The sequence below is a fragment of the Bufo gargarizans genome, chromosome 7, assembly GCF_014858855.1.
Source record: "Bufo gargarizans isolate SCDJY-AF-19 chromosome 7, ASM1485885v1, whole genome shotgun sequence".
NCBI classification, from domain to species: Eukaryota; Metazoa; Chordata; class Amphibia; order Anura; family Bufonidae; genus Bufo; species Bufo gargarizans.
This window is the reverse complement of record NC_058086.1, coordinates 115,517,468-115,529,681: the sequence shown is the minus strand read 5'-3', so window position 1 is coordinate 115,529,681 and position 12,214 is coordinate 115,517,468. Positions and strand designations below refer to the sequence as shown.

The 12,214-nt window shown below is 43.4% G+C and overlaps 1 protein-coding gene across 1 annotated transcript in view; it reads left to right on the top strand.

The window, feature by feature from the left end:
* Positions 1-12,214, top strand: part of COLGALT2 (collagen beta(1-O)galactosyltransferase 2) — a 158,776-nt gene that overhangs the window by 123,258 nt on the left and 23,304 nt on the right. The window contains exon 7 of the mRNA XM_044301742.1: positions 8,749-8,825. Within this exon, the coding sequence (XP_044157677.1) occupies positions 8,749-8,825 (77 nt within the window). The remainder of the gene's footprint in view (positions 1-8,748; positions 8,826-12,214) is intronic.

Genomic DNA, 12,214 nt, shown 5'->3' with positions numbered 1-12,214 from the left:
AGCCGCTGTCCAGAGGGAAATCCATATTTTCTCTGATGCATCAGTTGAAGCTATAGCTGCAGTGGCCTATTTGAAGACCTCAGGAGTTAATGGAGACATACACTGCAACTTTGTTCTAGGCAAGACAAAGCTAACACCAAAACCCGCACATACCATACCCAGACTTGAACTTTGTGCAGCTGTGCTAGCAGTGGAAATAGCTGAAGTCATAAAGAGTGAAATGGACATTAACATTGATTCCTTCACATTTTACACAGACAGCAAGATAGTGCTTGGTTACATTTACAACCAAACTAAACAATTTTACGTGTACGTCAGCAATAGAGTAGAACGTATCAGAAGGTTCTCCTTGCCAAAGCAATGGCATCATATTCCCACTGACCTTAATCCTGCCGATTGTGGGACAAGAGCTATATCTCCTGTAGCTCTCCTCGACTGCTCGTGGCTGTCGCCTCCAAGATTTCTTTCTGAAAACTCCTACTCAATTCCCACGGACACTACCTATGAACTGGTACATCCTGACGATGATAAAGAAATCGGGTCTATGTACACCACACTGTGTACCTCTGCGAGTTCAGAACAAAAACTAAAGTCGCATCGTTTTGAACGTTTCTCAACCTGGTCATCAGCTGTTAGGACCGTTGCTTATTTGATACACATTGCCCATTGTTTTAAATGGAGCTCAACTTCAGAATGTCATGGCTGGCATATCTGTACCAACCTCCCTACTGCAACGGAAATTGAAAAGGCGGAAAGGGTAATCATTCGCTGTGTACAACAAGAAGTGTACATGGAAGAGTTGCACAGATTCAAAGGTGGAATACCTCTATCAAAGGGTAGTTCACTATTTAATCTGAACCCTGTAGTCGATGACAATCAGTTGCTACGAGTTGGAGGTCGAATAGAGAAATCTGACCTGTGCAGCAAGGAACAAAACCCCGTCATCATACCAGGTCGGCACCACATTGCCACTCTTCTAATACGGCACCATCACGAACTAATACAGCACCAAGGCCGACAATTTACAGAAGGTGCTATCAGGTCAGCTGGCTTGTGGATTGTTGGAATGAAGAGATGTGTTTCTTCCCTGCTTTTTAAATGCGTCAAGTGTCGCAAGTTAAGAGGTAGACACCAACTACAACAAATGGCAAGCCTGCCATTTGATCGCCTAAGTACAGATCCACCTTTCACCTACGTTGGAGTTGATGTATTTGGTCCATGGACTGTGGTAACTCGTAGGACTCGCGGTGGAGCAGCCAATAGCAAGAGGTGGGCCGTGTTGTTTACCTGTCTCAGCGTACGAGCTGTACATATCGAGGTGATCGAGTCAATGGATTCGTCTTGTTTCATCAACGCTTTACGAAGATTCTTCTCCATCCGAGGACCTGTCAAACAACTAAGATCCGACTGTGGTACCAACTTCGTTGGAGCCTGTAAAGAACTTCAACTAGACAATTTCTTAGCAAACAATGGATGTACTTGGCTGTTTAATTCACCACATTCTTCGCATATGGGAGGATCCTGGGAGCGAATGATTGGAATCGCTCGAAGAATTCTCGATTCCATGTTGCAGGACCACAAGTCTTCACTATTGACTCACGAGACTTTGAGTACCTTTCTCTCAGAAGTATCCGCCATCATTAATGCAAGGCCTCTAGTACCAGTATCTTCCGATCCTGATGCTCCAATGATCCTTACCCCAGCCACACTCCTTACTCAGAAGGTTGGAACTACCGTGATATCTTCTGCCGAGATTGACCCGAAGGATATCTATAGGCGTCAATGGAAACGGGTGCAACACCTAGCCAATGTGTTTTGGCACCGCTGGAGAATGGAGTACCTGCATACCCTTCAAAGCCGTTCCAAATGGCAAACACCCAAGCCTAACCTCAAAGTAGGAGACCTTGTTCTTCTGAAAGATAGAGAAGTCTGTCGCAATGAGTGGCCTATGGGTCTTGTAACAGGCGTAATGCCCAGCGATGACGGAAAGGTTCGAAAGGTTGAAGTTAAGATAACTAAAGGAGGTTCTGCTCGGACTTTCTCACGACCAATCACGGAATTGGTGCTTCTTCTCCCAAGTGAGTGACTTAGGCAGGAGTACCGGCTATACCTGTTATGGCGGGGAGAATATCACTATCACTATTGACTGTGCTACTGTTGAAGTCCCACGATTACAAACGATAGACCGCAGGACTCAAGCCATCTGTTTTTTGGACGTCATGTTTCATTGTTCATTTACTGCATACCTTCTTGTGTTTGCGGGTATCTCGTATCTATGGTTTACACACCAGTTTTACCTTTAACGTTTCTTCCCCTACAGGTTCAAGTTGGACTTATCTTTATATATGTAATAGACTTTGAAATCTAAAGATTTCAGGCGGGGAGTGTCATGTTACATGATATTATTTTTTATTATGTACTGTCTCTTTAATGCCTATCTAGTTTGTCTCTTGTGGCATTCCTTAGTTTGCATGCTGCTCAGTCTCCTCCCCCTCTTTGCTGTATCAGCCATTTTAATGCTGTAATTCATCTGACCTGTGTCTATTCTCTATACCTGCATGGAAGAATCGTTCTTTTACCTGTTGTAACTTGCATTCTACGGATCATACGACGAATAAACATCGCCAGATCTTCTTTCATGTGAGTTGGGACTGAGTAAGCTATCTGGAAAGGTGATTTGGGATGAATAATCTCTTCAGGGCAATGAGCTCCATGTGCTACTGAAAACCACATTCATAGCCTTTGCAGCCGATTCAGAATACACACAGTGGTGAAAATGGCCTTGTCCCAACTTTTTGGGGATTTGTTGACACCATTAAATTCTGATTCAACATATTTTTCCCATAAAATGGTACATTTTCTCAGTTTAAACTTTTGTTCCGTGATTTATGTTCTATTCTGAATAAAATATTAGAAGTTGGCACCTCCACATCATTGCATTCAGTTTTTATTCACGATTTGTATAGTGTCCCAACTTTTTGGGAATCCGGTTTGTACTGTAGGTACCCTGCAGTAACCAGTAAGAACTTTTCCTGAGGGCTCATGCACATGACCATTGTTTTGGTCTGATCCGCATTCTTTGCAGCTCGGATGTGGACTGATTCACTTCAATGGGGCCGCAAAAGATGCAGATAGCGCTCCTGTTAGTCCGTTCCGCAAAATGCAGAACACACATGGCTGGTATCCGTGTTTTGCGGTCCAAAAAACATGGTACAGTCGTGTGTATGAGGCCTTTCTAGCCGGGAAAGCAGTTATTCGTTAACCCTTTATAGGGATCTCAAGTCTCCCAGACGTTCAGGGAGTCTCCTGCTATTAGCCTGCTATTAGATAGCGGCTCCATGACGCCCGCATGTGAAACAATATATCCCAGAAAGGTTTACTCGTTTCCGGCAACCTGTAGCAGTGTCCCCTTTTCGGTGCGTGCGCACAGTGCAAGAAGAAGCCGATGCCAGCAGTCCGCAACGGCGCATCAGGCTGAGCCTGTGCGCACTCGCGGGATCTCAAAGCGGGAGGAGGGGGAGAGAGAGAGAGGCGGCACTGAGGAGTAGAACGCGGCGCTGGGCACAAACGGCGATGCGTGCGGCCGGGCACCATGCATCCGCAGACCTCCCCTGCTTGGGCACCTTAATGATTGGCAGGTTAGTAAAACCTGTTTTTCCGCAGAATAAAGCCACAAATAGCTTTTATAAGGCCACCTTAGAAATCAGAATGCTACCCTGGACATGAGCATATGTTTAGCTCACAGGGCTTATAGGTGGTGACAGAATCCCTTTAATCATATACATAAATATGATAATTTGGGGCAGGGTGGTAATAAGCCCAGTCCTCCACACCATAGAGCAAAGTGTGCAGATACTGCATATGTTTGGAAAATGTAATAAAAAGTTTGTGAAAGAAAAAAATATAGAAAACCTCCCGGAAATGAGAAGTGCGCCTCCCTGAAATGAGTTTTTGCAGGTTGGGATGTCTGCCTTTTAATAACCAGGCCTGAAAAGGGCTTAAAGGGATTCTGTCACCAAGTTTTGTGCTATAGAGCTGCGGACATGCACGGCTAGATCGCCGCTAGCATGTCCGCAATATAGCTGTCCTATAGGGCTGTGTGGTTTTAATTTCTTTATAAAAGGATTTTATAGATATGTAAATGAGTCTTGTATGTGTCCAAGGGGCTGTACTAACCTTCCTGGAGCCCAGCCGTGCCCAGCCACGGCTGCCTGTGAAGGAGCCCAGCACCGCCTATGTCCTCCGAATCTCCTCCTTTCATCAACTATAGATTGCCGTAATCTCGTGATGCGCGAGCTCGTGCATGCGGAGTAATTTCCCTGAGGCTGATGCCAGCACAGGGAACGAACACTATACCGGCACTACGCATGCGCAATCTATAGTTGATGAAAGGAGGAGATTCAGAGGACATAGGCAGTGCTGGGCTCTTTCACAGGCAGCCGTGGCTGGGCACGGCTGGGCTCCAGGAAGGTTAGTACAGCCCCTTAAACACATACAAGACTAATTTACATATAGCACAAAACTTGGTGACAGAATCCCTTTAATGACCAGTCCCTTTTTTTTTTTTCATTTAGAGCATGTGGTTCAAACACTATTTGTTGGACTACCACAATAACTTTTGCAGCTTTTTTTTACATGACACAGGGCTTTTTAATATATTTTTTTAGTTTTATTAGGGGGAACTACAATTTTATAATTTTTTTTCCAAACTATAGCTCATTATTTAAATATGCAAATTTTTATAATTAGTTCCCTGTATGTTTAACAACATGAATGGGGTGATAATTGTAATGGTTTTGGTTGGTGTGGGCATTTTTTCTTTTATGTATTTTATAATTCTTTTGAATATATTCTTGCTACTAAAAGACTTTTGGGGGACACTGACTTTTTTTATTTTCCACATTTTCCTTTTTTCCTGTTTGCATTTTATTTATTTTGTATTAAATTTTTTTTAATAATCACGTATTATTTATTTTTAAAATATATTTTTGCCACATAATAAGTCCCACAAGAGGTCATAAAAAGACCGTTGGGGGACAGTGAACAATTTTCTTTTGCACTTTTTCCTTTTTATTGTTTACTTTTACTTGTATTTTATTTATTTATTTATTTTTATATATATTTTTGCAGCACTGTATGTCCTCCATGCACCTTTTTTTCCTTTTATTTGTATTTTTTTTTTGTTTTAAAAAAATATTTATTTGCCACATAATTTGTCCCCAAAAGGTCAATAAAAAACCTATGGGGGACACAGATTTTTTTTTTTGCACTGTTTACACTGTAACTGGAGAATCCAAAGGAGCCCCAGTTACAGGGGAAACCAGGCTACTACACAGGGAAGAATTGATCAGGCTCTGCACTCCTCTGCTCCTGACACCCGGTGAACATATGATCACCGGGTCTAAACTGCTCAGCCTGTCGCTCACCTATCTGTGGAGAAGGCAGAAGCCCTGATAAACATCTTCTGCCTTCTCCTCGGCTACTCCACTGTCACTGACAGCTGGGGAACCGACCTGCTCCTCCTACAGGGCGGGAACAGGTGCTGTAATCCGGAAATTGTGCGGCGCTCCAGGCAGAAATACAGCTGATCACATGACGGGGCCTCAAACCATGGCTCTGGGTGCTGCATGCTTCCCGTGGGTCTTGCACCCCTGCTTTAGACTGCCATACATGACAGGTTTATGCCGGAGGCTTACAGCTCTTCCATTATGCAAATAATATTGTGTGGCCCTTGCGCCATGGCTAATATACATTTATACTCTCTATAGAGACACATACAGCGTTGAACAGTCCTGTCCAATAAATCAGTGTATGGCCTCCTGCGCCCAGTGGCCGACTGTGCACGAACACCGACCGTGGGGCAGCCGCAGCGGATTGCGGACCCATTCACTTTAATGGGTCCGCTATCCTCCCGTTCCACAAAAAGATAGGACATGTTCTATCTTTTTGCGGACCAGAAGTACGAGACGAAATCCTGAGCTTTATATCATTAAATAAGAAGAAAAAACATCCAAGCCATCGTGCGGATCGATTTATATGCCTACAGCGCCGGAAAGTGGTCCTATTTTTTTTTTCAACCTTCAAATCGACTTCCCCAGAAGCTCATGGCGACGAGACAGGATGGAACCAGGCAGCAGTAAGGCATCACCTTCAGCTGGTGAGGGTAAACACCAGCAAGGCTTCTATAGCTGTTGTGACGCAATACGCACCATTTCCAATTTTTTTTTTGTCCAGACGTACTGCACATGAGGCGCTGTTTTTTGTCTTTTTTTGTTTGTGTATACCTCTGTTTTCATTGCTATGGGACTGCCGGACCCGCACCTAACTGACATTAATGGCATGTCCTAGAGATCAATCAATGTCCCAGATGGGCGAATCCCTTTAATTCAGAAGCAGACGCATCGAACTCACCTGCGAAAACTGCTTCCCTTTCTCTCCCTTTTCTCAGCACTGTCCTGTGCTCTGCTGGTTAGCTGGCTGTCCTGCACGTATCTATACATATGCTGCAGCGGGAACAGCAAACAGTCTGGAAGTTAACGAAGTAAGGCTCCTTTCACACTTGCGCTCGTTGGTCCGCTCGTGAGCTCCGTTTGAAGGAGCTCACGAGCGGACCCGAACGCCTCCGTCCAGCCCTGATGCAGTCTGAATGGAGCGGATCCGCTCAGATTGCATCAGTCTGGCGGCGTTCAGCCTCCGCTCCGCTCGCCTCCGCACGGACAGGCGGACAGCTGAACGCTGCTTGCAGCGTTCAGCTGTCCGCCTGGCCGTGCGGATGCGAGCGGATCCGTTCAGACTTACAATGTAAGTCAATGGGAACGGATCCGCTTGAAGATGAGCCCATATGGCTCAATCTTCAAGCGGATCCGTCCCCCATTGACTTTACATTGAAAGTCTGAACGGATCCGCTCAGGCTGCTTTCACACTTAGAATTTTTTCTAAGTTATTAATGCAGACGGATCCATAATGAACGGAGCCTCCGTCTGCATTAATATGATCGGATCCGTTCAGAACGGATCCGATCAAACGCTAGTGTGAAAGTAGCCTAAAGGGGCACGGTGCCACTTACCCTCAGGCTGGCAGATCCCTACTGCTGCTGCAGGCGCCAGGACACCAGGACACCCCCCTCATGGGAATGTACGTACTAATAACTAGTGTTGAACAAACTTGGGGTTTCCAGTTCGGCGTCCAAGGTTCGGGTTATCTAAGAATTACATTATGGATTCCGCTACCATGAACCATAACTTATGGTCCGTGGTAGCAGAGTACATAACGGAACGTGTGGTTTCCAGTTCGATAGACAATGTTCTGGTTATCTCAGAATTCCGTTATGTATTCTGCTACCATAAGTTATGGTTTGTGGTAGCGGAATCCATAATCTAATTCTTAGATAACCCGAACCTTGTACACTGAACTAAAAAGTTCGCTCAACACTACTAATCTCCCAATCATCTGCTGTGGTTGGTGAGGGTACCTGCAGTGTACCCCCTGGACCTGTGGCAGGTACACATTAAAATATGTGTACCCCAGGTATAGAAAAACTTGTCTAAAACACGAGGACATTTCATGTCTACTGTCAGCCTTTCTGGTCCTAATAAAGAATAGGTTGTGGTAACATTGCACAGAATTTTACATCGATTTTCATCGCTCACTTCGGCCCCTGCCTCCATATATGCTCACAAGCAAAATCAGAAATGACTGTAACTAAGTATTAGTGTGTTTGGGGAGTGTGGTTGAAAGCAGAAGCATCCAGAGGAAACCAATACAAACACAAGCAGAACATACAAACGCCATGTAGTTATCTCCCTTGTTCACATGGCGGTCCCTCCCCAGGGCAACAGTGCTAACGTGCTGACCACCAAACCGCCAGTCTGGATCCTAGTCCTAGCAAATGGGAGAATCATCATAGGCCTACAAGTCTCCTCACTTCTGCTTCTAGCTTCCCGCAACACTGGGTGTTCAAGTCATGATGGGACAAGTAGTTTCATGTCACCAGCTGTAAACTACAAAGCCGGGGACAGACTATTCAACCTGACTGCTTCAATGACAAACAGATGTTTTAGTTCTACAGGTTGGGGTTTGAGAAGATCATCTGTCCTGGAGCCGAAGTAGATCTTTTTACAACTACTTTCCAGGATAATCTCTATCCATATGCTACATACACACACCTGTGTGCAGGGGTTCTCAGGTCAACATTGGAGGACCCTTATTCACACGTCAGTGTTTGGTCAGTGATTTCCATCAGTGATTGTGAGCCAAAATCAGGAGTGGAAGCTACAGAGAGATTAGATTTATTGGAAAGATTTGCTCCCATTCTCTGTGTTTGACTGATACCTGTTTTGGCTCATAATAACCGATAGAAATCACTGACCAAACACTGACTGTGTGAATAAGGCTTTATGAGTAACTGGATTCCTGTACTTACAGGAAATACAATGAATAGAAATACCTATAGGCTTATTATCAGAATTGCCTACACAGCTGCAGGGAGCATGTCTTGCAAATCTAACAGGAGAGCAAATATAACTGTTTACAGCAGTCTGTAGTCTGAAAAGAAGACGTAAGCAGCAAAGATTCACTATAAACCAGTGGTACTTGAAATTCACTAAGTATTTGGTACATTTTTGGATTCCTCAAAATTCGAAGATGTGTATTTATGATAATAGGAAATTAGAATGGGATTCTGGTGGTACTGCTGTTATTTCTCCTTCTAATATGCAATAAACAAGTTTATAATTTTATGTATTTTAGTTGATCGACCTCCACTGGAGACATCACGATACGTCCATGTGCCATCCAAACAGCCAGACAAGTTAGGGTTTGACGAGGTGAGTTATTCTTCTCTGGTATGCTGCTGACCTAGGACTAACGATGGACACTAAACTAACCACAGTAAAGCTCATCAAGACAGATTTATCATACTTACAGTATGAAAAGTTGATGAATGATGATGATGCCGAGCTTAATGCAACACTTTGGAGGCATTTTCCTAACATAGGAGTCTCCAGGCTTAAAGCGGTTCTCAGACAACACTACTTTTTACAAGGATCCCTTAAGAATAAGCTGATTACAGCCTTCCCCCTGCTGAGACCTCTTGCACAGTAGTAAATGTTCAATCCCCCAACAGCGATACAACAGGTGATATTAAGCATTACACAATGCATATTCAAAGCTATTTTTGGTACTACAAGAGGAATGGAAGTAGCTTCTAAATCTGACATGTCAGGAGAGGTGACAGGTCCCCTTTAATGCTCTCTACTCTGGCCCTGATATGCCTTCTGGCCAGAGGATTCTCTCTAATGTCTCAGAATTCAATATGAAATGATTTTTCGAAACGGTATGCAGAGTGTCTCATGATGATACAACAGGATTAGGCTGCGCTCACATTACCGTTTAGCTTTCCGTCCATCAGAAGAGGAGAGAGAGAAAATAAAAAAACAGGATCCTGTAAAAAAACGGATCCTGTTGCATAAGTTGTCATCTGTTTGAGCCATTTCTGTCTCAGATCCATTTTTTTTTTACCCCCAAAAAGTCCTGTTTTTCTCTCTCTTCTTCTGATGGATCAGAAGAATGGAAAGCTAAATGCTAATGTGAGCTCAGCCTTAGTTGCATCCCCATCAGTCTAAAGCACTATATCGGAATTAAAGAATGGCTGGATGTGCCTCATAGGCATCTGTTTTGAGGATCCCATTTTGCAAGTTACAGTAAATAACACGGTGTAGGCTTCATATTGACTTAGCAGAGTCTATCATTTCAAAGGTCATAGAAGCTGGAGGGGCAGCTTCAGGGTTAACCTGTAAAATTTGTTAGAGGTAATATGTAAAAGACCATTCCAAGGATTCCAGGCGAGGAATGTACGTCCACTAATTGAAGAGCTACTGTTTACAGTCTTGCACTAATTGACTCCAGGTGTTTCGAGGTTTTCTTGCTGTGGATCAAAAGATTAACAGTTTGATCATTTGTGGCCAGAACTTAAAGAAAAAACAATTCAAGCTTTTCCTCATCATTCTGCACTCATTACCCATAGTGACAAAGCAAAAACAGAATGTTTGACACCTTTGCTAATTTATTGTAAAGCAAAAACTAAAATATTGCATTGACATAAGTATTCAGACCCTTTACCTGTACTTAATTGAAGCACCTTTGGCAGTGATTACAGCCTCAAATCTTGGGGATGATACCACAAGGTTGGCACACCTGGATTTGGGGATTTTCTGGCATTCTTCTCTGCAGATCTTCTCATGGTCTGTCTGGTTGGATGGTGGACAGCCATTTTAATATCTCTCTATTAGTCAGGGCTCTAGCTGGGCCACCCAAATCCATTCACAGAGCCGTCCCTAATTCATTTGTGTTATCTTGACTGTGTGCTTACAGTCAATATCTTGTTCGAAGGAGAACCTTCAGCCCAGTCTGAAGTCCAGAACACTCTAAATCAGGTTTTTAATTAAAAATATGTTTGTACTTTGTTCCATTCAGCTTTCCCTCAACCCTGATGAATCTCCCTGTCCCAACCACTGAAAGCACTCCCACATAATGATGCTGTCACCACCGTGCTTCATTGTAGGGATGTTTATTGGGTAGGTAATGAGGATTGCCTGGTTTCTAGATATTACATTTAGAATTGAGGCCACGAAGTTCAGTCTTAGTTTCATCAGACCAGTGAATCTTGTTCCTCACAGTCTGAGAGTTCTTTTGGTCAGTGTTTCTCAACTCTAGTCCTCCGGGCCCACCTGCTGGTCATGATTTGAGAATATCTCATAGAATGAATGCCTGCGGTAAGTCCAGATGCATTGACACTAATTATATCACCTGTGCAATGCTAAGGCAATCCTAAAAACATGACCAGCAGGTGGGCCCTGAGGACTGAAGTTAAGAAACACTGCTGTACATGCTTTTTTTTTTTTTTTTGACAGTGGAGCTCAGGAGGTCTGTGTGCTGTGATCTGTGTGCAAGTTTCATGGCTAAGGGTCTGGATACTTATGTCCATTTAACATGTTAGCTTTTCTTTTTGAATATATTTGCACAGATTTTGAAAAATGTTGTTTTGTATATGCAGTTTTATGGTGAATTCCTTAAACTACACAGCTGACTTGTCTTTATGTGCATACAACAGAAAAACTGTGGTCAGCGATGGTCACCATTTTGATCCTAAACTACCAGAATTTTTTACTCAGGCAGGGTCAGAGTCAGGCAGGTGTGATCACATTTAGACTGCCTGGTCCAGTTGCAGAGAGAGATGAGGATCTAGGTGTAATGGCAACACCCCTCATTTGCATGTATTAAAACTTCATATGAACATGGGACCAATACAAATGTCTTCAGCTGCCAAGTGCACGTGTAACAGGTCAGCCAGTTCCATAGGTACAAATCTGCTGACAGACACCCTTTAAATGGTATTTTAATATGTCAGTATGAAAAACTAGTTACTTTTGTAATTTAGATTTTGTTACAAAAATGTTTGTGAAATATTCTCTATACTCCATTGTGATGGCACCCCTCAGTGTTTAATCTGCATAGTAATGTAGACGTCTACCTACAGAGGTGGTCGCACATGCTCAGTTCCATTCTTCAACTGCCCCCAGCCATATCTACTATTAGAAGCTGTGACAGTTACAGGGAAAGCCCTCTGCAAAAGAACACACCACCTGACCTGCCAGCTGGAGGGAAATCTAACAAAGCAATTGAAGCTAGAAATGGTGGGATCATGTGCGGTACACGGCTGGTTCTATCCTTGTTAGAAATACAGATGTAGTATGGTTAACACTCGTGAGACGTGCTATCTAAACTAAATGCGTTAAGCAAACACCTTCAATTGCTTTTCAATGGCTTTTGTCTCAAGATAACGGGATGAGTTAAGAAATTAGAGTTAAGAGCTGGAGTGCTAACCCTGCTCCATCTGTAGATTGTCAGGTATTGTATGATTTCTGATGATAACCCCTTTAAGCTCTATCCTTGGAGGAAATTTGCCAATGTATGTCACTCATAGGGCCCCATTGTAAAGAAATGTGTACCACATGATCTGCTGCATTTCTTATACAGTTAAAAAAGGTATGTAATTGTGTTCCAGTCAGTCAGGTAAATGGAGCCCTATGGATACGCTTAACATATATGCTGGGAGCTTTTCCTGGCATATATGGCAAACATAAGAGTCAGAACAGCGCACAGAGCATTAGGCCCCTTTCACACAAGCTGGTGCAATGCGTGATGTGAACACATT